The sequence below is a fragment of the Nerophis lumbriciformis genome, linkage group LG23 (genome assembly GCF_033978685.3).
Source record: "Nerophis lumbriciformis linkage group LG23, RoL_Nlum_v2.1, whole genome shotgun sequence".
NCBI classification, from domain to species: Eukaryota; Metazoa; Chordata; class Actinopteri; order Syngnathiformes; family Syngnathidae; genus Nerophis; species Nerophis lumbriciformis.
The window spans coordinates 26,060,893-26,086,985 of record NC_084570.2 but is presented as its reverse complement, the minus strand read 5'-3'; the positions used below and the strand labels follow the sequence as shown (position 1 = coordinate 26,086,985).

Below are 26,093 nucleotides of genomic sequence, written 5' to 3'. Positions count from 1 at the left end.
GCCCTGTCTCTGTTTTGTCTGCGTTGAGGTACTCGATGTCCGTCCTTGGCAGTCAGCAGGCAGGGTCTGGAAACAAACTGCTGACACGAGACAACTCGCAAAGCAAGATTACAAGTTGTGCCTTTGCACAGATAGAAAAGTAAAACTTCAGCCCTATTATAATTATAGCAACAGCCTTTAAGCATAAGAGTTGTGTGATAACATACATAAATATTCTTTTTTTTACACACCTGCAAATCAAATGGAAAATTAAAAGGAACATTGTTTGGGGGTATCCATAATACGCCGATAGGGAGAAGTTTTTATTTACACGATGAGTCGGGTGTGTCTTGACCTTCACCGAACCCCTGAGACTGACTCACCGAACCCCTAGGGCAGGGGTGTCAAACTCAAATACAGAGTGGGCCAACATTTAAAACTGAACAAATTAACCTTTTAATAGGGACCCAAACAAGTTTTGCATTGAATATTGAACATGCAAGGCTTATATAACTTTGTAGTGACATGCAAAATTGAGTTTGAAATAATATTTAAAAATATCAATGGCATATCAAATACCATCCATCCATCCATCCATCTTCTTCCGCTTATCAGAGGTCGGGTCGCGGGGGCAGCAGCTTAAGCAGGGAAGCCCAGACTTCCCTCTCCCCAGCCACTTCGTTCAGCTCCTCCCGGGGGATCCCGAGGCGTTCCCAGGCCAGCCGGGAGAGATAGTCTTCCCAGCGTGTCCTGGGTCTTCCCCGTGGCCTCCTACCGGTCGGACGTGCCCGAAACACCTTCCTAGGGAGGCGTTCGGGTGGCATCCTGACCAGATGCCCGAACCACCTCATCTGGCTCCTCTCGATGTGGAGGAGCAGCGGCTTTATTTTGAGCTCCCCCCGAATGACAGAGCTTCTCACCCGATCTCTAAGGGAGAGCCCCGCCACTCGGCGGAGGAAACTCATTTCGGCCGCTTGTACCCGTGATCTTGTCCTTTCGGTCATGACCCAAAGCTCATGACCATAGGTGAGGATGGGAACGTAGATCGACCGGTAAATCGAGAGCTTTGCCTTACGGCTCAGCTCCTTCTTCACCACAACGGATCGATACAGCGTCCGCATTACTGAAGACGCCGCACCGATCCGCCTGTCGATCTCACGATCCACTCTTCCCCCACTCGTGAACAAGACTCCGAGGTACTTGAACTCCTCCACTTGGGGCAAGATCTCCTCCCCAACCCGGAGATAGCACTCCACCCTTTTCCGGGAGAGAACAATGGACTCGGATTTGGAGGTGCTGATTCCCATCCCAGTCGCTTCACACTCGGCTGCGAACCGATTCAGTGAGAGCTGAAGATCTTGGCCGGAGGAAGCCATCAGGACCACATCATCTGCAAATAGCAGAGACCTAATCCTGCAGCCACCAAACCAGATACCCTCAACGCCCTGACTGCGCCTAGAAATTCTGTCCATAAATGTTATGAACAGAATCGGTGACAAAGGGCAGCCTTGGCCGAGTCCAACCCTCACTGGAAACGTGTCCGACTTACTGCCGGCAATGCGGACCAAGCTCTGACACTGATTATACAGGGAGCGAACTGCCACAATAAGACAGTCCGTTACCCCATACTCTCTGAGCACTCCCCACAGGACTTCCCGGGGTACACGGTCGAATGCCTTCTCCAAGTCCACAAAGCACATGTAGACTGGTTGGGCAAACTCCCATGCACCCTCAAGGACCCTGCCGAGAGTATAGAGCTGGTCCACAGTTCCACGACCAGGACGAAAACCACACTGTTCCTCCTGAATCCGAGGTTCGACTATCCGGCGTAGCCTCCTCTCCAGTACACCTGAATAGACCTTACCGGGAAGGCTGAGGAGTGTGATCCCACGATAGTTGGAACACACCCTCCGGTTCCCCTTCTTAAAGAGAGGAACCACCACCCCGGTCTGCCAATCCAGAGGTACCGCCCCCGATGTCCACGCGATGTTGCAGAGTCTTGTCAACCAAGACAGCCCCACAACATCCAGAGCCTTAAGGAACTCCGGGCGGATCTCATCCACCCCCGGGGCCTTGCCACCGAGGAGCTTTTTAACTACCTCGGCAACCTCAGCCCCAGAAATAGGAGAGCCCACCACAGATTCCCCAGGCCCTGCTTCCTCATAGGAAGACGTGCTGGTAGGATTGAGGAGGTCTTCGAAGTATTCTCTCCACCGATCCACAACATCCGCAGTCGAGGTCAGCAGAGCACCATCCCCACCATACACGGTGTTGACACTGCACTGCTTCCCCTTCCTGAGGCGGCGGATGGTGGTCCAGAATTGCTTCGTAGCCGTCCGGAAGTCTTTTTCCATGGCCTCCCCGAACCCCTCCCATGTCCGAGTTTTTGCCTCCGCGACCGCTGAAGCCGCACACCGCTTGGCCTGTCGGTACCTGTCTGCTGCCTCAGGAGTCCCATGAGCCAAAAGAACCCGATAGGACTCCTTCTTCAGCCTGACGGCATCCCTCGCGTCCACCAACGGGTTCTAGGATTACCGCCACGACAGGTACCAACCACCTTGCGGCCACAGCTCCAATCGGCCGCCTCGACAACAGAGGCACGGAACATCGTCCACTCGGACTCAATGTCCAGCGCCTCCCTCGTGACATTTTCCAAGTTCTTCCGGAGGTGGGAATTGAAACTCTCTCTGACAGGAGATTCTGCCAGGCGTTCCCAGCAAACCCTCACAATGCGTTTGGGCCTGCCAGGTCTGTCCGGCATCCTCCCCCACCATCGCAGCCAACTCACCACCAGGTGGTGATCGGTAGAAAGCTCCGCCCCTCTCTTCACCCGAGTGTCCAAAACATGAGACCGCAAATCCGATGACACAACTACAAAGTTGATCATGGAACTGCGGCCTAGGGTGTCCTGGTGCCAAGTGCACATATGGACACCCTTATGTTTGAACATGGTGTTTGTTATCGACAATCTATGACGAGCACAAAAGTCCAATAACAGAACACCACTCGGGTTCAGATCCGGGCGGCCATTCTTGCCAATCACACCTCTCCAGGTTTCACTGTCGCTGCCAACATGAGCGTTGAGGTCCCCCAGTAGAACGAGGGAATCACCCGGGGGAGCACTCTCCAGTACTCCCTCGAGTGAATCCAAAAAGGGTGGGTACTCTGAGCTGCCGTTTGGCGCGTAAACGCAAACAACAGTCAGGACCCGTCCCCCCACCCGAAGGCGGAGGGAAGCTACCCTCTCGTCCACCGGGTTGAACTCCAACGTGCAGGCTTTGAGCCGAGGGGTAACAAGAATTGCCACCCCAGCCCGTCGCCTCTCACTGCCGGCAACGCCAGAGTGGAAGAGAGTCCAGCCCCTCTCAAGAGAAGTGGTTCCAGAGCCCTTGCTGTGCCTCGAAGTGAGTCCGACTATATCTAGCCGGAACTTCTCCACCTTACGCACTAGCTCAGGCTCCTTCCCCCCCAGCGAGGTGACGTTCCACGTCCCAAGAGCCAGCTTATGTAGCCGAGGATCGGACCGCAGAGTGCCCTGCCCTCGGCTGCCGCCCAGCTCACACTGCACCCGACCTCTATGGCCCCTGCTATGGGTGGTGAGCCCATTGGAGGGGGGACCCACGTTGCCTCTTCGGGCTGTGCCCGGCCGGGCCCCATGGGGACAGGCCCGGCCACCAGGCGCTCGCCATCGTGCCCCACCTCCGGGCCTGGCTCCAGAGGGGGGCCCCGGTGACCCGCGTCCGGGCGAGGGAAATCTGGGTCCTTTGTTAGTGTCATATCAAATACAATTTAAATAAAAATTGAATGCCTCTTTTCTATATACAGCCTTCTGAGGTAAATATCAACATTAACTTTTTCCACAGGCTAATAAATTTGAAAATAAAATCACAATGAATAAACCAACCATTCAGGACTTTAAACTGCGCAGTTTGCAACACACTGATCTAATATGATGTACCCAAGCCGGATACCTGCCATCTTTTCTTGGATGCTAGGTCATTAATGTCGGGGCTCAGGCTTTGAGCTGAGGCAACCTTCATTATCGAACAAAAGTGTTCATCAGTCATTAAATCTCATAGTCCGCCGGGACCACAGTATTGGGGGCGTGCCTTAAAGGCACTGCCTTTAACGTCGACTACAAGCTGTCGTCACGTCTGCTTTTCATCCATTCTAACAACGTGCCAGCCCGTTCACAAAATATGTGCAGCGTCTGTATGCACAAACATGTGAATGCATCGCATACTTGATCAACAGCGATACAGGCTACACTGAGGGTGGCCGTATAAACAACTTTTACACTGTTAGAAATATACGCCACTGTGGTCCAACACCAAACAAGAATGACAAACACATTTTGGGAGAACATCCGCACCGTAACACAACATAAACAGAACAAATACCCAGAACCCTTTGCAGCACTAACTCTTCCGGAACGCTACAATATACACCCCCGCTACCACCAAACCCCCCCCACACACACCTTGTAGCGTCCCTTGTTTGGTGTGGGTTCAGTGTGGCCTATAGTTCTAACAGTATAAAAGTTGTTTATACGGGCACCCTCAGTGTAACCTGTATCGCTGTTGATTAAGTATGCGTTGCATTCACTTGTGTGTGTGTGCAGAAGCCGCACATATGTGACTGGGCCAGCACTCGTTGGACTGGATGAAAAGCAGACGTGACTATTATTGGGAGGGGCAGAGAAATTGGGAGTCTCCCGGGAGGGTTGGCAAGTATGAGAATTAGCGGTGAATCAGGTGTTACCGCGGCACCGCCGCTGTATATAATCGGCGGGCCAGCTCCATATCGCCTCAAGGGCCAAATTTGGCCCAGAGTTTGACACCCATGCCCTTGGGTTCGATCGAACCCAAGTTAAGAACCACTGGTCTAGACCACATCAAACTTTAGTCTTTCTAACAGTTTAGAAGTCTGTATGAAAGGTCTTATGTACAAACCTATTAGATTCATGATTGGAACTCTGGTTTATTACACGAGTTATGTTTATTTACAAGATACATACACAAATTTGACAACGTTAAGAACAAGATTTCAACAAGTGTGCAGAGAAGTGAGGATGTGTTCATGTCAAACAAGAACTGCTGGGTCCACCATCATACAAAGTCAGTGTTGAAGTCGTAGGCGTCATCTGCACAGACTGTCTCAATATGCGCTGACTGGAACTGGACTTGCTTTGTTTTTCCTGGAAACACAAAAGTCTTTATGGCGGTTCACATTGGTTGTGGAGAAAATGCAAGTAAACATTAAAGTACCTTTAGGGGACACTGGCTCTGCTTCATCTGCGTTTGTCTGGTCAGCTCTTGGTTCAGGCTGGAAGGAAACATTTCCACAGTCACACAAGTGAAGACTCAAAGAGTTCTTCCAACTTTGATCCCCAACAGGATCAGAGTTGGATTAGAAGTCTTCATCAGTGAATCGAGACTTGCATTTTGTCCTCATTTCCAGACTGGACTGACCCAACATCTGACTGTCAATGATTACCTGTAAGACCTCCTTCTCTGCTGGTTTTGCTACTTCTTCAGGGATGTCGTTCACCACCAGCAGGCCTGCAGTAGGACTTTTGGACATGAAGCTGATACTGCTGGACTGGTTGGGGAACTTTACACCTGGAGAATAACAACAATGCAGTAAGTAGCGACAAACACCATTAGGCCCTTTTCCACTTAACCGGATAAATAAAGCACCCCCTGTGTTTCCACCAAAAACTACCTGGGTAGATTTAGTTCTTCAGGAACCTTTCAGAGTTCCTGCCTGCTAGGTGGAAGCTACCCGAAACCTTTTCGGGGGCGGGCTGTGCTGTCGAATTCTGATTGGTTGAACACAGTGGAAGCGTTCACAAAACATTTTTTTATTTTTAAACACACACAACCGCTATTACAAAACATGTTTATTTGTTGTGTATTTCTACCACAAAAAACTTGACAAAGGGAAAGAACGAAAGGAACTTTTGTGTTGAAGAACGCTGATGAGGGGAATTATCTTACTGTTTTTACTCAGCCGTGATCTTTAAACTACATGCAGTTTAATGTTTATTATTTTTACAAACTACATTTCGATACGTAAAGCTACGAGAAGTGGACAGACTCTTTAAAACGTATTTACAGAGGAGTATGAAGCCAGACTCGAAGCAACGACCTCAGCTGCTTACTACTCTGACGTTGTTGGATAAATGTGGTAATAAAGGAGACAGCACACGAGTGGAACAAAGATAAATAACATTAAATATTATTTATTTACTTTATTACATGTTGTAAAAGTAGTCAGTGACACTTAATTCGTGTAGTTATTAGCCTCACCCAAGTGAACAGAATGCTAATGCTAACAAGCTAACACTGAAGCCAATGTGTTCGTGTTGTCTGTATGAGAAACTGACAATTATTGATGTATTGTTATTTACAGATAAACACTGACATTTATTTATATATTGTTATTTAAAGATAAACACTGATATGTATTATTTATATATTATTTACAAATAACCACTGTCTATTTATATATTATTTACAGATAAACACTGACATTTATATATTATTTATAAACACTGACATCTATTTATATATTATTTACAGATAAACACTGACATTTATTATTTGTATATTGTTATTTACAGATAAACACTGACATTTATTATTTGTATATTGTTATTTACAGATAAACACTGACATTTATTATTTGTATATTGTTATTTACAGATGAACACTGACTTGTATTATTTATATATTGTTATTTACAGATAAACCCTGACATTTATTATTGATATATTGTTATTTACAGAAGAACACTGACTTGTATTATTTATATATTGTTATTTACAGATAAACCCTGACTATTATTGATATATTGTTATTTACAACTGAAATGGACCAAAAGTAAAAGTCTGACCCTCATGAATTGATCATTTACTTACTGAGAGGAAGACTTTCTGACATTGTGGACAAAAGTCTGACTTTTTAAGAACAATTTGGTACATTTTATATTTTAAATTATTATTATTTTGTATATTATTGCATTGTATTTTATTTACTTACTTTTTCGTACAAGAACTGTGACCCAATATCGTTTATTTACATGTATCAGTGTAGATTAAATATAGTAAACCAGTTCTCCATACGTCATCAGCCTGATTTGTAGAAACTATCTGAACTGTGAAATGTGACAAACACAAACCACACACTTCTACAGAAACCTTTAGTTTCTGAACTTTAGGTGGAAAGGGGCCTCTAGTCTCAAGTTTAAATGCACGTACTGCTCAGAGTATTCTGGTTTCCACTTTCCAGCTGGTTGCGGTCCAGACCGGTCCACATTTCAGTGACCAAGGTGGTGGTCATGTAGGCAGGGAGGCCCAGGTTGTCCGGTACCTTGCAGTGGTAGCTCAGCTTGGCTCTGGGAGAAACAACATGGACACATTCAGCATGTACTCTTACATCCCCACACGGTCTCTAGTACACCAGTTTTTGGATCAGAGTTGGATTAACAGTCTTCATTCTGACATCTGTGAAAGCGTTTTTGTCCTCATTTCCACAGGCTGGCCATTTGTCTTTAGGATGGATGAGGGGAAAAGGGGTCTCACCCTGTCCAGTCGTCAAGAAACACGGTCGCTGTTTGCACCAGGTTTGGGTCGCCGCCCTTTTGTAGAAAACCTCGCTTTTTGGCCAATAGGGTCAAAAACTCTGGTGCGGTCCTGTAATCTGCAACATTGTATTGGAGCATGACCTGAAACCACAACAAATGCAATGTAATGACTTCATAAGACGACCACACATAACCTCACCAACACAGAGGCTCTCGTTAATAAACATTGAGGTTTTTGTTAATCGACACCGAGGCTCTGGTTAATCGACGTCAAGGTTGTCATCAATCGACGTCGAGGTTTTTATTAATCAACATCAAGGTTTTCATTAGTGTGATATACTAACCGCACGTTTGTTTTCCTCTGGCGCCGACGGCATTTGAGTGACAGACATGTTGGCCAATCAGAATTGTTGAGCCTCGCATTTATTCCGTCTCTTGCTTCAAACGGTGAGAAAGAGGTCTCACTTTGTGCGTCACTCTAAGCACCCGAGCGCGTTTATTTAACAGCAGAACTAACTGAATGCAGTGAGCCCTCTTTTCAGACATCAGACATCTTTGTCTCGGTGGGCGGAGAGCGGCTCCGCTTGCTTACACGCAGAGAAAGGAAGCGCAAAGTGAGAACCTTGCGACTTGCCAGTGAGAAGACCACACCTAGATTTCCTGACGAGGGAAAAAATGCACTTTAAGCTATTTAATATTTGTTTGAGGCAAATTTTGCTTACAGAAAGGAGTCTATTTTTGTTTATTTATCAGAATAATTATTTGGCCAAGAATGTAACACACAGGCAATTTGACTTGATACTGTTATTTAGGATAAAGTGTTTTACCTTCTAATTGTAGTGCAATTGTAAACAATCAGACTAATGAAAAATACAAATTAATATCCTTTTAAAATGGTTACTTTAATTATATACTATGATTACGTTACAAACACTATATAATTTTTATCGGTTATGTCTTCATTTTGGGAGCATGATATAGACCAGTGGTGTCCAAACATTTCGCCTTTTAAGGGCCAAAACGAAAATGTGCCAATGTTGGGCTAAGCCATTGTTAACAAGGAACTCAGCCTCATACGGTCATATGAAGAAGGTGGTCCAGACCAACAGGTTGAATAGATGGCAATTAGTTAGCCTGTATAAAAACATAGATTTTATGGTAAACTGGTAGCTCAGTGACCAGAATTTGACCATAAAATTTACGGTGTTTTTACACCAAAATACTGTTTTTTTTGTTCTTTTACAGTAAAGTCTGGCTTTTTTTTTTTAGTGCATTACTGTAAATTAAAAACAATACTATTGACATTTTTAATGGGAACATTTTGTCGACTGAGCTGCCAGTTTAACAGAAAAATCTACGGACATTTTCTTACAGTGCTTTACTAATATATAAACTGTAAAACGGTACCACTTTTCATTTTTGCCGGAAAATTCTGGCAACTGAGCTGCCTTTTTACCGTAAAATCTATGTTCCTTGTTTTTACAGTGCATTACTGGAAAAATTCTCATTTTGCGATACATTTCTGGCGACTGAGCTGGCATCTTGAGACAAGAATATGTTGACAGTTTAAGGCCCTGTCAACACGGCACACCAAATCTGATGTTTTTGCCCTCAAGTGACACAGATCTGATTTTGTTTGCCAGTCTTAATGCTCCAAATCTGATCTTTTGGCATCAGATTCAGACAACATCAGGAGGTAGTCCTGAATCAGATTGATCTGATCTTTACAAATGTGACTTAAGTCTAAACACAATGTGACCTGAATGTGACTGTTTCGTCAGCTTTGGGCGAGCTACGTCACTTGTGTGCGCGGGCAAAGATGCAGTCGCAAGCGGAAGTAATCACGACATCCGGTTTCGAAAGTCTATTACAGACACCCAAATTTTCGATGTATCACTTGTCAAAAGTGCACAAATAATAGGCTATATGTAATATATGAATATATATTGATTCCGAAGAAATAGCGATTGTTGAAAGACCGGAATTGACGCTGCGCCGTATTTGCTTAAATGTGAGTTGAAAATTAAACGTAGTCGATAAGTAACATATCTTCCTTCACTCCTTATTTCCGCATTTGTATGTATTAAATAGAAAAATCGTTATTTGATAGAAAAATCACAATGAGTTTTTTCCTCAACGGTGCAGCCCCAAGTGCCAGCGGCACAACGGTACCTGGGTCTTGTCACACAGTTTGAGCACGGTCCTGGCAGCCTCCTGCACGCTCTCCTCGCCCTCCTCCACCTGCAGGCTCCTCAGAGCCAAGGAAGCTGCTGGGTTGGATGGACACGCCACGATTCCTGGGCTGTCTAGAAGATTGATTTGACTTGAGACGCACACCTCTTGCACGGACCTGAAGACAGAACATTCAAACACGATGAGACAGCATTATTTCAGTACCGTATTTTCCGCACTATAAGGCGCACCTAAAAACCACAAATTTTCTCAAAAGCTGACAGTGCGCCTTATAATCCGGTGCGCCTTATATATGGGTTAATATTAATATTAATTTTCATAAAGTTTAGGTCTCGCAACTACGGTAAACAGCCGCCATCTTTTTTCCCCGTAGAAGAAGCGCGCGGTGCATGCTGGGATATGTGACGTTTCATTTCCATTTGTGTGTTTATGTAAAGACCCCAAAATGGCTCCTATTAAGTGTGTTGTCTGTCTAATTATAAATAATGCAGACGAGGTGTGTTAACTGAGTTCTCAACGTTTACTCACAGCGTGCTCATAACCACATTCTAACTCCCAGCATACAACATCGCTTCTCAGGGCTACCGCGCATGCTCGTCACTATCGTTGCATGCTGGGTAGTGTAGTTGTTATATTTGCTAGCTCATAACATCACATTAAGAGACACGCTTACGCGTTTAATTCAATACTCGCCGTCATTCCGGGTGGATTGACAAAAGACCTCCAGCCGCTAGATATTGGTGTCAACAGGGCATTCGAAGCTAGACTGCTAACTGCGTGGGAACAGTGGATGACAGAAGGCGAACACACGTGACGTTCACCAAGACAGGGAGACAGCGCCGGACGACATACGCCAACATCTGCCAGTGGATCGTAAATGCCTGGGCAGATATTTCGGTCACAACTGTGGTCCAAGCTTTCCGGAAGGCAGGATTCACAGAACTGCTGGACAACAGCGACACTGACTCCGATTACTTCGACGAGACGGAGCCGGCCATTTTGGATCCCACATTCGCCCAACTTTTCAATTCGGACACCGAAAGAGAAGAATTCGAGGGATTTATGAATGAAGAATAACTTCAGAAAGTGAGCGTTATGTTTATTTTGTGTGTTGTGACATTAACGTTCGAGCAACATTATGTTGCTATTGCTCTGCACTATTTTGAATTTTACTATGTTTGTGATTGCACATTTGCATACATTTTGGGAGTGAACAGAGTTGTTAGAACGCTGGTTTTTAATATATTATTAAAGTTTGACTGACCTATCTGACTGTTTTTTTGACATTCCTTTAGCGCAGTTAGATGCGGCTTACAACACGGGGCGGCTTATAGGTGGACAAAGTTTTGAAATATGCCGTTCATTGAAGGCGCGGCTTATAACCCAGGGCGCCTTATGGTGCGGAAAATACGGTATTTGTATGGATGTTGAAGAACTCACTTTGTGATGCCTCTCTTCACCCCAACGTTGCACACGTGACTTCCCTTCAGACTGTTGACCAGGCTGCTCTTCCCCACATTGGGAAAGCCTGCATGGAAAAACATTATTATACAGTGTCTAGTTTCAATGACATTGTACTAGTTAGGGCTGGGCGATATGGCAAAACAAATACCGTATTTTCCGCACTAAAAGGCGCACCTAAAAACCTCCAATTTTCTCAAAAGCTGACAGTGCACCTTATAATCCGGTGCCCCTTATGTATGGACCAATATTGAGCCACAACAAACCTAAACTTCATTTTCATAAAGTTTAGGTCTCGCAACTACGGTTAACAGCCGCCAACTTCTTTTCCCCCCGTAGAAGAAGCAGCGCTTTTTTTACGGTAATCAGCCGCTCCCGTAGAATCACGCGGTGCATGCTGGGATATATGACTGCGCGAGGCGTGCCGTTTTGATTTACATTTGTTTGTTTATGTAAAGACCCCAAAATGGCTCCTATTAAGAGACACGCTTACGACGCAGAGTTTAAACTTAAGACGATCAGTCACGCAGTAGAACACGGGAATAGAGCAGCAGTGACACTGACTTGATTAATGACGAGTTCAACGAGACGGTAAAAAAACAAGCTTTAGGCTTCCAGTTCCAAGCCCAGACCCAGCTTGTGGCCTCCAGCATTGAAGTTCTTCCCGTCGACCAGGCCGGCCAGGGTGAGTTTCACACATGTTGGATGCCGTATACGCCCAACTGTTTAATTCGGACACTGAAGAAGAAGAATTTGAGGGATTCATGGCTGAGGAATAACTTCATAAAGTGAGCTTTACATGTTTATTTTGTGTGTCTTGTTGTGTGACATTAACGTTTGAGCAACGTTGAGTTATTGATATATTGTTATTGCTCTGCACTATTTCGAGTGTTACTATATTGTGATTGCAATAACGTTTGATTTACCGTAACAGTATCACTGTTTTTTACATGTTTATTGAATAAGGGAAAAGTTCCCCTCCACTATGTGATATAAATGTTGCACTACATGTTATACCTTGCCGTTGTTAAAAGATAAACAAAACACCACTGACTTTACCTCGGGGAAAATAATAAAAGAGTGGAATTGTTGCAGACATTAACAAAAAGTCTGATTCAGAAATATTTAGATATAAAAATGTCTTATTCTGAATAAATTAGTGGGTGTTCTTATTCTCCCAGTCAGGACTAATAAAGACTCCTGTGAGTGCCTGCAAGTCTTCATTCAGGGCAGGATTACTGTTGAGCTGCAGCAGATAGTGAAACTAATGTATGTCACTAAAGTCGCTGCTCCTAAATGTGTTTCAACTACTATGGTAAATGGGTTGTACTTGTATAGCGCTTTTCTACCTTTTTAAAAGGAACTCAAAGCGCTTTGACACTATTTCCACATTCACCCATTCACACACTGAAGCCGGGAGCTGCCATGCACGGCGCTAACCAGGCCCATCAGGAGCAAGGGTGAAGTGTCTTGCTCAAGGACACAACGGACGTGCATAGGATGGTAGAAGGTGGGGATTGAACCAGTAACCCTCAGATTGCTGGCACGGCCACTCTCCCAACTTCGCCACACCGTCCCGTACTATGCTAGTGTTAGTCATGTATCTATTTTGTTCTTCTGGACTGCACTTCCAGCTGTGTAAGGGGAAGAGGCACAACGCTGATTGAACATTACTTACGTCATGACGAGCCTGATTTTCGCAATGTTGGAGCGGGAGGTCACAGACACACACAGGATCACGGTCAATAATGGTGGATTATTCCGTGCAGGATTGTACCAAATATTGCTGCTTCCCCACTGTTTACCAGATCTGTAACGTCTAACAGTCAGTTCCGCCATGCTTAATCTAGGTAATCACCGCGCTCAAACTCAAATTAATCGCGATCAACGATCATACAATCGCCCAGCCCTAGTACTGGTCCTCACAGTTGGCATATTCTACAAACGTCCTTACCGACTACGCCGACTCTGAGCGTTGAGTGGTCCTGCTTGCTTGCGGCGTAACTTGTGAGCATCTCGGTGAGAAGAGTGCTTCCGAAACAGGCCCCTCCCCTGGAACGGTTCAAGACTTCATTGGAGGCCACCAACATGCCCCTCTTCTTTGCCTGCAGATCAATTCAGGACCACAAGAGAGAAAAAGAACACACCTTAAAAATTATCTCACCCAAAGGAGCAATGAAAACAAAAGGTGTTGACAAACACACGGTGAAGCTCAGCACACGTGAGTGGAGCTTATTGATGTTGTGTTTGTCTGTTAATGTTGGAGGTTGTAACCAGTTTGAAGCAGCACCACACAAGCTGCTCAACCTTCTCAGACCTCCACGGAACTGAATGACTACACAATGCTGTATTTTTGTCATATAAAGTCAAACACATTTGAAAACTACAAGACACATCAAACAAAAAAAAATGTGTCTATTGGTGACTATGACAACACGCAAATTACACATGTGCTTTAAAAAGTAAAGTAATTTAAGACGTTATTTATCCATGTATTTTTTAAACAGTATATAAATACATCAAAATACTATTTTAGTGATATCAGGATGGATCCGATCAACCAGTACTGTAAAGTCTATGATAAAAATGTCAAAACATTATAAAATATTAACTAATTTACTGAAAATTTTTGACTATACCGTATTTTCCGCACTATAAGGCGCACCTAAAAACCACAAATTTTCTCAAAAGCTGACAGTGCGCCTTATAATCCGGTGCGCCTTATATATGGGTTAATATTAATATTAATTTTCATAAAGTTTAGGTCTCGCAACTACGGTAAACAGCCGCCATCTTTTTTCCCCGTAGAAGAAGCGCGCGGTGCATGCTGGGATATGTGACGTTTCATTTCCATTTGTGTGTTTATGTAAAGACCCCAAAATGGCTCCTATTAAGTGTTTTGTCTGTCTAATTATAAATAATGCAGACGAGGCGTGTTAACTGAGTTCTCAACGTTTACTCACAGCGTGCTCATAACCACATTCTAACTCCCAGCATACAACAACGCTTCTCAGGGCTACCGCGCATGCTCGTCACTATCGTTGCATGCTGGGTAGTGTAGTTGTTATATTTGCTAGCTCATAACATCACATTAAGAGACACGCTTACGCGCTTAATTCAATACTCGCCGTCATTCCGGGTGGATTGACAAAAGACCTCCAGCCGCTAGATATTGGTGTCAACAGGGCATTCGAAGCTAGACTGCTAACTGCGTGGGAACAGTGGATGACGAAGAAGCGCGCGGTGCATGCTGGGATATGTGACGTTTCATTTCCATTTGTGTGTTTATGTAAAGACCCCAAAATGGCTCCTATTAAGTGTATTGTCTGTCTAATTATAAATAATGCAGACGAGGCGTGTTAACTGAGTTCTCAACGTTTACTCACAGCGTACTCATAACCACATTCTAACTCCCAGCATACAACAACGCTTCTCAGGGCTACCGCGCATGCTCGTCACTATCGTTGCATGCTGGGTAGTGTAGTTGTTATATTTGCTAGCTCATAACATCACATTAAGAGACACGCTTACGCGCTTAATTCAATACTCGCCGTCATTCCGGGTGCATTGACAAAAGACCTCCAGCCGCTAGATATTGGTGTCAACAGGGCATTCGAAGCTAGACTGCTAACTGCGTGGGAACAGTGGATGACGAAGAAGCGCGCGGTGCATGCTGGGATATGTGACGTTTCATTTCCATTTGTGTGTTTATGTAAAGACCCCAAAATGGCTCCTATTAAGTGTGTTGTCTGTCTAATTATAAATAATGCAGACGAGGCGTGTTAACTGAGTTCTCAACGTTTACTCACAGCGTGCTCATAACCACATTCTAACTGCCAGCACATACAACGCTTCTCAGGGCTACCGCGCATGCTCGTCACTAACGTTGCATGCTGGGTAGTGTAGTTGTTATATTTGCTAGCTCATAACATCACATTAAGAGACACGCTTACGCGCTTAATTCAATACTCGCCGTCATTCCGGGTGGATTGACAAAAGACCTCCAGCCGCTGGATATTGGTGTCAACAGGGCATTCAAATCACGACTGCGAACGGCGTGGGAACAATGGATGACCGAAGGCGAACACACCTTCACTAAGACAGGCAGACAGCGCCGGACGACATACGCCAACATCTGCCAGTGGATCGTAAATGCCTGGGCAGATATTTCGGTCACAACTGTGGTCCGAGCTTTCCGGAAGGCAGGATTCACAGAACTGCTGGACAACAGCGACACTGACTCCGATGACTTCGACGAGACGGAACCGGCCATTTTGGATCCCACATTTGCCCAACTTTTCAATTCGGACACCGAAGACGAAGAATTTACGAATGAAGAATAACTTCAGAAAGTGAGCGCTATGTTTATTTTGTGTGTTGTGACATTAACGTTCGAGCAACATTATGTTGCTATTGCTCTGCACTATTTTGAATTTTACTATGTTTGTGATTGCACATTTGCGTACATTTTGGGACAGAGTTGTTAGAACGCTGGTTTTTAATATATTATTAAAGTTTGACTGACCTATCTGACTGTTTTTTTGACATTCCCTTTAGCGCAGCGTAGGCGCGGCTTATAGGTGGACAACGTTTTGAAATATGCCATTCATTGAAGGTGCGGCTAATAACCCGGGGCGGCTTATAGTGCGGAAAATACGGTAAGCCACCACTTTTTTTAATACGCATTGAGCCCAGTGGCTTATAAAAACGGTGCGGCAAATTTATTTTTCTTTGATAGCAGGCAAAATGCAAATAGTTAAAAAAAACAAGCAAGGACACCGTTATGGTGTGTCATTGTTTGTGTTATTGCGCCATCTTTTGGACGAGTTTGCTCACTGCAGGTGCTGGAGTGCTCTTCTATTTATTCAACCGGAGGTACTAGTGCCAGTCCGTCTTCTAGACCAGTGTTTTTCAACACTAGTGTGCCGTGAGATACAGTCTGGTGTGCTTTGGGAGATTATGTAATTTCACCTAATTGGGTTAAAAAATATTTGTTGCAAACCAGTAATTATAATTCGCAAATGTGCCCTTGTTGAGTGTGTGTGCTGTCTAGAACTTGGCAAAGTAACAGAGTAATACTCTTCCATATCAGTAGGTGGCAGGTTCAGACGGCCAATAGACCCCTGCTTTCTAACAGTCTTTTTACATCATTTTAAGAATGGAAAACTTTGTCAAATTGATTTGACATTTCATTCAATCTTTTTGGACAGTCAAAAAACATGTCTTTACTTTTTCTGTTCATCCTAGTTAGTCAAAATCTGCTAGCACAAGGTGGATAACAATGCAGGTATTTGGAATTCTACTATTTTGTAGAGTCGAAAGGTAACGCTACCTACTGAAATGTGCTGCTACATCGCCTTTGAGTTTTTAAAAGTTGCCACTTTAAAAATTAATCGCTAGGAAGTTGCAGCAAGGTGATAGTTTCATCCCAGCATTTGTTTTACCTGACGAGAGAGGATCATGCTGAATTCATCATCTAAACAGGGAGCACAAGTCAGTGCTGAAAGATACAACCATCCCATCAGTTAGCGTTAGTTGCCATGTGCTCTATGAAATCAATGTGGCCAGGAGAGAAGTTGTGGTAATGCTGAAAGCGATCAAAATACTGTTAGAATTCAATGTTATCATAAATGAGCCCATTACTACATGGTTACAATATGTACAAAAAACATTACTGGAGTTTTTGAGAGGGCTTCATATTTGCAGTAGGGGAAACTCCATTACCTGCATTGTCAGCCACCTTGTGCTAGAAGTTTTTATTTTATACCACTGAATAGAACGAACAGAAAAAGAAGACGTGTGTTTGTCTTAAATGATGGGCAAAATTTCAACTAAGTGCAGTTTTCCTTGAAGCATCATAATTGTAATTTTCACTAATTACAGTGTTGGGTGTCAGCACAAAATTGAAATAAAACAAAGAATGCATTACCCTCCTACCTTTTTTGCTGGAGCTAGTACGGATGCTTTAAAGGCTACAACTGGAAACTCCTGCTGTAATCGCTCAATCCACCGTTCCACATTTGCTTTTGGTACCAAATCTGCGACTCAATTGATATTGAAATCAAGATTCCACTGGGAAAAGAGACAACTTGTACAACTCAGATGTCATGCCATTTACCTATTTTTGTTAAAACAAGAAACAATTTCTTGTTTCCGGCCCTCTGCAGCACCGCCTCCTCCAGCTGTGGACATCTGCATCCCAGCGGATCACGAGCATCCAGCACCTCTATGATAACGTCTGCTGCATCGATAACCTGAGGAGAAGAGCATCTAATCAAGCAAACATTAGAACCTCCTACGGTGTCCTCTACTTACATTGTTTAGTTGACCGCAAATAAACTTTTTACAATTTTTCTCTGGAGGTTTCTCATCCTGTAGAGTAGTCACAACAAACGAGAATAATAATGGAATTATTCCATGTTTCTGCTGTTGTTTGCTGCCTTTCTCTTACCTGGCGTGCTTTTTTGGCTTTGGGTTCTGGTTCTTTGCGAGCAACCTCATTTTCCTTTTTCCTCTTTTTAGCTCGTTCCTCTTTGACGGCTTCTCTCCTTCTCTCCTTTTCCTCTTCAATCTAATGTGAAATTGGACAAAACAACTGAAATCATTCCAGGAACAATGCAAGATGCTGAGTGGTTATGTATAGTCTTGACTGATCTTTTGTTCCACTGCAAGAATTACCTATAATTATTTTGGTATATCCCAGGATATTTGTTTTACTTGTTTAGAATTGTGCGTTTGCACTTGGAATTCGCTACTGTGGTCCACACCAAAAATTGTATAAAAGATATTGGATGGTCACTTCAATTAGGTCAGGTTTGCCTTCACACTTGTATTTTTTGTTAGCGGGCCAAATACTGCTCTAGGCAATATGCATACTTGGTTGGACCGCATGTATAACGTGCAAATTGTATGATGACCTCACGGAACAAAATAAACATAGCGTCTTCGTCAGGGTTTCCCCTTAATGTATTCGATTGTGGCACATCGCCAGAGCAAAATAAAAGCCGCCACACCTTAATAATGTAATGTAATGTAATTTTAACGCGATAGATTAAAGTAATATAATGTATTGTAGCTTCCAGATTAAGAAAGTATGACGCTCTTTAACTTTTATTTCCAATCTTGTAACAACCGGTCCAATCCTAACACGTATTCCCTCGTGTGCACAAACGTCTGTCTCCGTGCAGACAAACACTTTCTCATTCTCCACCAATCCTCTTTCACTTCAGGCACGACGTATTAACGATCATGTGAAAATTAACATCACTAACATACCAACATAAACTTTTGACACCAGCAGGTTGTTACAGTATGAATGGATGTATGTAGCCTGTTATTTTTAAACTTTGATCACCAAAACAGCACTGCTGAAACAGGGTGTTGTGATAACATGGGCAAGACGCACATGATTGTCTGGAGCAAAGGAGGCATTCCTGTAGTGTGGACATACTTTAATATATCCGAGATATACCCGCATTGCGATCTACAAAATGTGCAAATGTTAAGGACAGCGGAGGCTTTTAAAGAGAGAAAAAGCAGCTGGATTAGCAGCGCCACGCAAGTATGAAGTCAGGCTCGCTGCAGCTCTCGCCGTTTAACACAGGGCTACGAGCCACAGAAGTACAGAGTCTCCAACTACACCAGAAAAAGATGCTAAATTTATTGGTAGTCGTTTTTAATAAAGAAAAAAGTCACTAAAAGTCTCTAGTAGGGATGTCCCGATCCGATATTTGGATCGGATGCCGATATTTGCCAAAATAATTTCCGTTCCGCATTTTCCAGCACACCTTCAACATCCACATGTCTGTGGATTCTGACCCAGTTGCTTTTAGCTGCTGGCAGTACACGACAGGCTCTTCTCTGTATCTGTGCTTCTCACAGACAGCAAGCGCACCTTCTTACACACGTCACATACTGTCACGACATACGTCACACGTCACATACATATACGTCCTCCCCGAGCAGAGAGGTAGCAGCATGGCAAACGTTAGCTGTGATGCTAGCGCAGCCGTGCGAGCAACGCTCCCTCTAAGGCAGTGGTTCTCAACCTTTTTTCAGTGATGTTCCCCCTGTGAACATTTTTTTAATTCAAGTACCCCCTAATCAGAACAAAGCAGTTTTGGTTGAAAAAAAGAGATAAAGAAGTAAAATACAGCACTATGTCATCAGTTTTTATTAAATTGTATAACAGTGTAAAATACTGCTCATTTGTTGTGGTCTTTCTTTAACTATTTGGGAAAAAAAGATATAAAAATAACTAAAAACTTGTTGAAAAATAAACAAGTGATTCAATTACCGTATTTTCCGCACTATAAGGCGCACCGGATTATTAGCCGCACCTTCAATGAATTACATATTTCATAACTTTGTCCACCAATAAGCCGCCCCGGACTATAAGCCGCGCCTACGCTGCGTTAAAGGGAATGTCAAAAAAACAGTCAGATAGGTCAGTCAAACTTTAATAATATATTAAAAACCAGCGTTCTAACAACTCTGTTCACTCCCAAAATGTACGCAAATGTGCAATCACAAACATAGTAAAATTCAAAATAGTGCAGAGCAATAGCAACATAATGTTGCTCGACCGTTAATGTCACAACACACAAAATAAACATAGCGCTCACTTTCTGAAGTTATTCTTCATTCGTAAATCCTTCGTCTTCGGTGTCCGAAGTGAAAAGTTGGGCAAATTTACGATCCACTGGCAGATGTTGGCGTCGTCTGGCGCTGCCTCCTCGTCTTAGTGAAGGTGTGTTCGCCTTCTGTCTTCCATTGTTCCCACGCAGTTAGCAGTCTAGCTTCGAATGCCCTGTTGACACCAATATCTAGCGGCTGGAGGTCTTTTGTCAATCCACCCGGAATGACGGCGAGTATTGAATTAAGCGCGTAAGCGTGTCTCTCAATGTGCTGTTATGAGCTAGCAAATATAACAACTACACTACCCAGCATGCAACGATAGTTACGAGCATGCGCGGTAGCCCTGAGAAGTTCCCAAGCAGTTAGCAGTCTAGCTTCGAATGCCCTGTTGACACCAATATCTAGCGGCTGGAGGTCTTTTGTCAATCCACCCGGAATGACGGCGAGTATTGAATTAAGCGCGTAAGCGTGTCTCTCAATGTGCTGTTATGAGCTAGCAAATATAACAACTACACTACCCAGCATGCAACGATAGTTACGAGCATGCGCGGTAGCCCTGAGAAGTTCCCACGCAGTTAGCAGTCTAGCTTCGAATGCCCTGTTGACACCAATATCTAGCGGCTGGAGGTCTTTTGTCAATCCACCCGGAATGACGGCGAGTATTGAATTAAGCGCGTAAGCGTGTCTCTCAATGTGCTGTTATGAGCTAGCAAATATAACAACTACACTACCCAGCATGCAACGATAGTTACGAGCATGCGCGGTAGCCCTGAGAAGTTCCCACGCAGTTAGCAGTCTAGCTTCGAATGCCCTGTTGACACCAATATCTAGCGGCTGGAGGTCTTTTGTCAATCCACCCGGAATGACGGCGAGTATTGAATTAAGCGCGTAAGCGTGTCTCTCAATGTGCTGTTATGAGCTAGCAAATATAACAACTACACTACCCAGCATGCAACGATAGTTACGAGCATGCGCGGTAGCCCTGAGAAGCGATGTTGTATGCTGGGAGTTAGAATGTGGTTATGAGCACGCTGTGAGAAAACGTTGAGAACTCAGTTAACACGCCTCGTCTGCATTATTTATAATTAGACAGACAACACACTTAATAGGAGCCATTTTGGGGTCTTTACATAAACACACAAATGGAAATGAAACGTCACATATCCCAGCATGCACCGCGCGCTTCTTCTACGGGGAAAAAAGATGGCGGCTGTTTACCGTAGTTGCGAGACCTAAACTTTATGAAAATGAATGTTAATAGTTATCCATATATAAAGCGCACCGGGTTATAAGGCGCACTGTCAGCTTTTGAGAAAGTTTGTGGTTTTTAGGTGCGCCTTATAGTGCGGAAAATACGGTATAAATACAAATGTCTACACAGAAATAATCATCAACTTAAAGTGCCCTCTTTGGGGATTGTAATAGAGATCCATCTGGATTCATGAACTTAATTCCAAACATTTATTCACAAAAAAATAAATCTTTAACATCAATATTTATGGAACATGTCCACAAAAATCTAGCTGTCAACACTGATTTTTTTTTTGAGACATTTAAAAAAAAATCTCTGCATGAAAGTTTAAAAGTAGCATATATTAATGCAGTATGAAGAAGAATGCTTTAATGTAGACATGCAAGCCTTGAAAGAAAATTTTGAAAATCAAGACTACATTTCCTGCAAATGGGTGCATTTCTACCCTATATTTTAACTTTAGATTTATTCTCATATCAAACTCTTTTGGCTGTCTTTTTGACACTTACATCCGGCGCCCCCCCCACACCCTGGATTATAAGTAATGTAAATAATTCAATGTGATTATCTTGTGTGATGACTGTATTATGATGATAGTATAAATCTGTATCATGAATCAATTTAAGTGGACCCCGACTTAAACAAGTTGAAAAACTTATTGGGGTGTTACCATTTAGTGGTCAATTGTACGGAATATGTACTTCACTGTGCAACCTACTAATAAAAGTCTCAATCAATCAATCAAAACACATAGAATCATCATACTGCTGTGATTATATGCATCAAGTGTTCATTCAAGGCTGAGGCAAAATATGGAGATATATATTGTGTATCGCAATATGGCCTTAAAATATCGCAATATTAAAAAAAGGCCATATCGCCCAGCCCTAGTTCAATGATGCCATTTCTGTTTGTCATGTATAATTTTGTCTATTTTGTGTTTATCCTTAAATAAACAGGTCAGTTTCTTGTTACCAACCATTGTGTATTATTCAAACTCCCCTAATTCAGCTGGCTAGTTGTTATCAAGAGTACTAAAAACCTTTTCAACATGATTCTGACAACTAAGTAGGCTAAATAACTTTAAACTTTAATACATGCTCAGATAGGCCAGTATCGGTATCGGTCAGTATCGGTATCGGATCGGAAATGCAAAAACAATATCGGTATCGGATCGCAAGTGCAAAAACCTGGATCGGGACATCCCTAGCCTCTAGACACTTGTAAAAATCTCAAAGTACATTGTACAATAAGCAGCAATTGAAAAAGAGCTAAATCATATAATACAATAAAAAATATATGTTAATACTAATTAATAACTGGTTTTATTAATTATGCATAACCGTTTAAGCATTTTTAAAGAAAATATGTATCCACATTGATTATGCAAATTATACGATAACTTCATATTGACCACATCGCTGCAGGCATCTTGGCAATCTGGGGGAAACCCTGTAGTCACTGGCGAGAAGCAGTTAGGACCCACCCTCCCAAAAAAGCCACACCCGGCACATTTTTTTCATCCATCCATCCCTATTCTACCGCTTATTCCCTTTGGGGTCGCTGGAACCTATCTCAGCTACAATCGGGCGGAAGGCGGGGTACACCCTGGACAAGTCGCCACCTCATCGCAGGGCCAACACAGATAGACAGACAACATTCACACTCACATCCACACACTAGGGCCAACTTAGTGTTGCCAATCAACCTATCCCCAGGTGCATGTCTTTGGAAATGGGAGGAAGCCGGAGTACCCGGAGGGAACCCACGCAGTCACGGGGAAGTCATGCAAACTCCACACAGAAAGATCCCCAGCCCGGGATTGAACCCAAGACTACTCAGGACCTTCGTATTGTGAGGCAGATGCACTAACCCCTCTTCCACCGTGCTGGAGAATTTTTTTTGCTAACATAGATTGCGAGTCAATTTAATGTTTGTTTGCTCATGTAGAATAATCAAAGGTTATTGATCTTCCAGTTACAATGGTAAAAAATACCAATCCATTATTTTCTACCGCTTGTCCCAATGAATAATAACAGTTTATTGCATTTGGAAGGGTTACTTACATATATATTACCACGGTTGTTGTGTTTTTACGCATGGAAATTAGAAAGGACGCACATTTCCGGAAGTCCGTGGGTTTATTTTATTTTTTACCAACCCTGCCGTCTCAGTCAAAACGCTGCTTGGCTTTTTTTTTTTTTTTTTTTTTTTAAATCGGTTTTCGGTATATTGTAGTGTCCCGGAGGAGTTAGTGCTGCAAAGGGTTCTGGGTATTTGTTCTGTTGTGTTAAGGTGCGGATGTTCTCCCAAAATGTGTTTGTCATTCTTGTTTGGTGTGGATTCACAGTGTGGCGTATATTTCTAACAATGTTAAAGTTGCTTATACGGCCACTCTCAGTGTAAACTGTATCGCTATTGATGAAGTATGTGTTGCATTTACGTGTGTGTGCGTACAGGAGCCGCTCATATCTTGTGACTGGGCGGGCACGTTGTTAGAAGGGATGAAAAGTGGACGTGACGTCAGCTCGTAGAGGACGTTAAAAGCAGTGCCTGTAAGGCACGCCCCCAAGACTGTGGAATACGAGAAATAATGACTGATGAACACCTTCGTTCGATAATGAATGTTGCCTCAGCTCAAAGCCTGAGCCCCGACATTAATGAACTAGCATCCAAGAAAAGATGGCAGGTATCTGGCTTGGGCACATCAGATTAGATCAGTGTGTTGCAAACTGAGCCATTTAAAATCCTGAATGTTTGGTTTATTCATTATTTTATTTTCAAATTTATTAGCCTGTGGAAAAAGTTAATGTTGATATTTACCTCAGAAGGCTGCAAAAATAAAAGAGGCATTAAATGTTTATTTAAATTGTATTTGATATGCCATTGATATTTTTTAATTATTATTATTATTATTAGAAACTCGATTTTGCATGTCACTATAAAGTTATATAAGCCTTGCTTGTTCAATATTTAATGCAAAACTTGTTTGGGTCCCTATCAAAAAGGTAATTTGTTCAACCTTGGCTTTGTTCAGTTTTAAATTTTGGCCCACTCTGTATTTGAGTTTGACACCCCTGATTTAAGCGTTAAAGAATGTATGCATGCCCTGGCACACGATTATCATAATTTCATGACAGAAGCAAAAAGTTTTTACACTTTTATACTGAAATAAATACACCTACAACTTATTAAATTAAAATATAGAAAAAAACTACCGGCATCGGTAAAGTTTAGATCCATGAAGGAAAGAAGAAAGTGAATTAATGTTTATAACGGGATAAACTTACATATGCATAAAAATGTGTTTTCTTTTGTATTTAAAAAAATAAAAAATAAGTAACGTTTATGATAACCTTTTTCAAAAACACAATATAGAATGTGAGATATATCAGGATAGAGCATATATTTATCGTTTGTTTTCAAAACGCTTACAAAAAAGTGGGACCCCAAAAATTTACCGTGGGACCACGTTTTTATGACTTGATGGGTCTCTGGGACCGCATTGTGAAAATTCCTAGCTCTAACACTGTATTATGATTACATTAATGCTTCAATTTGATCTGAAAATTATAATGACAATACCAGTTTATATGCAAAAATTGTGAGATTTTGGCACAGCAAAACTTGTTACGGCCTGCCGCCCGGGCCTATTATTCACACTTCCCATTACAGGAAATATTGAGGTGCAGTGGAAATAACCACAGTGTGCTAATAATTATTTTACACGGGTAATTAGATTCCTGGCAATGTTTAAAAAGGGGTTAATAGCTTAAAAGGCGAGAGTACAAGCGCTAACCTTCAGTCTTCTCTGCTCAGCCTCCCGCAGGACTTCTTCTTTAAAAGGAGCACTATTGGGAACTGCGAGATCTTTCTTGGGCCGATTGCTAACTCCTTTTGTCTTTGCCTTTTTTTTTAGCTTTCTGTTGTGCTCTCGGACCTAAAAAAATAGGAGTTAATATAAATAAATTACACAATGAGTATCAAGGCTTTTTCCAAATCGTCGGCCTACCTTCTTTTGGATTTTATACCGTTTGGAACATGACATTCGCTTACTCGCTTTCTTTAGCTCTGAGGACACGAGAAAAATGGGTATGTCGTTGTTAGCGGCTAATATAGACTTTTAGGAACAAATGATGTTATTAAACATGACAATGTTTGGACTTACTTGGTCTTTTCATCTTGGACTCGTGTAGATGGTTCCAACGTGACTGCGCTTCTGCTGCACGTGGAGAATGAGAGACCGTGTCGACATTTCCGCTACAAACAAACCTTTACACAAAATTGTATGCCGCCACCTGTTGACCGGGAGGTGTATTACTATAGTTCATCCAAAAAAAGTCTTACGGTAACCGTAATGTAGCAGAAATCAAGGTGCATTTTTTTTGCATGTTTCTTATTTAAAAATCAATTACACATTTCCATATAATAAAATACAACACACTACAATACAACTAGATGAAGCAATTCCTGAAAGAATTGCGTGTGAATGCTCCAATCCTGACGTTGAACTGAAATCCTGGAATTTCTTTTTTTAATATTGAAGTAGAGCACACAATTCCCAAACAGGCTGAATATTATGAAGTTGGAACAGTTTGAATCAGATGGAAAATGTAGGAATTGTGGAACTTTGAAGAATGTCCCATTGATTTCAATGGGAATTTCCAAACAATTTGGGAATTTCGGGAAAAGCGGGAATTTTTGAGAAAATGGTAAAAAAAACTTGAATGGTCTGAATTAGTTGAAATGGTTAGTATAGAAATTTTTCAAATCGCTCGACAAATGTGGAAGTAGTAACATGTTGAATTGAGAAATGGAATTACGGAATTCCTGGAATTTTGGGGAAACTGGGAATTTTTCCATTTCAAAAAACAACTTAGTTTTTTGTCCTAGTCAAGAGGAATGTTTTGACGCTGGAAAGGTTGAAGTGGGTTGAAAATGTGGGAGGAGCAGTTTCCAGAAAAAAGAGTGGAAATAGGGCTTT

At 42.7% G+C, this 26,093-nt stretch overlaps 1 protein-coding gene and 2 non-coding genes across 3 annotated transcripts; all 3 read right to left on the bottom strand.

Annotated features, from left to right (window-relative positions):
* Positions 1 to 4,939: 4,939 nt before the first annotated feature.
* gnl3 (G protein nucleolar 3) lies at positions 4,940 to 25,407 on the bottom strand. Its single transcript, XM_061984898.1, has 15 exons — positions 25,278 to 25,407; positions 25,122 to 25,180; positions 24,909 to 25,049; positions 17,672 to 17,791; positions 17,536 to 17,592; positions 17,339 to 17,474; positions 17,158 to 17,258; positions 13,175 to 13,325; positions 11,200 to 11,287; positions 9,739 to 9,916; positions 7,565 to 7,707; positions 7,241 to 7,377; positions 5,476 to 5,600; positions 5,247 to 5,304; positions 4,940 to 5,176 (listed from the first exon to the last, which is right to left on the bottom strand). Exons 1-15 carry the CDS (start codon positions 25,288 to 25,290, stop codon positions 5,088 to 5,090), a joined length of 1,596 nt encoding a protein of 531 aa, XP_061840882.1. The 5' UTR covers positions 25,291 to 25,407; the 3' UTR covers positions 4,940 to 5,087.
* LOC133622768 (small nucleolar RNA SNORD19) lies at positions 7,441 to 7,515 on the bottom strand. Its single transcript, XR_009817830.1, has one exon. It is a non-coding gene; the product is annotated as a small nucleolar RNA SNORD19 (small nucleolar RNA).
* LOC133622769 (small nucleolar RNA SNORA47) lies at positions 13,406 to 13,542 on the bottom strand. Its single transcript, XR_009817831.1, has one exon. It is a non-coding gene; the product is annotated as a small nucleolar RNA SNORA47 (small nucleolar RNA).
* Positions 25,408 to 26,093: the final 686 nt, after the last annotated feature.

Coding starts and splice junctions, on each gene's coding strand:
- gnl3 (XM_061984898.1), bottom strand. Junction 5,305..5,475: donor CAGAGAAGGAGGTCTTACAG/GTAATCATTGAC, acceptor GTTTCCTTCCAG/CCTGAACCAAGAGCTGACCA. Junction 5,177..5,246: donor AGAGCCAGTGTCCCCTAAAG/GTACTTTAATGT, acceptor TTGTGTTTCCAG/GAAAAACAAAGCAAGTCCAG.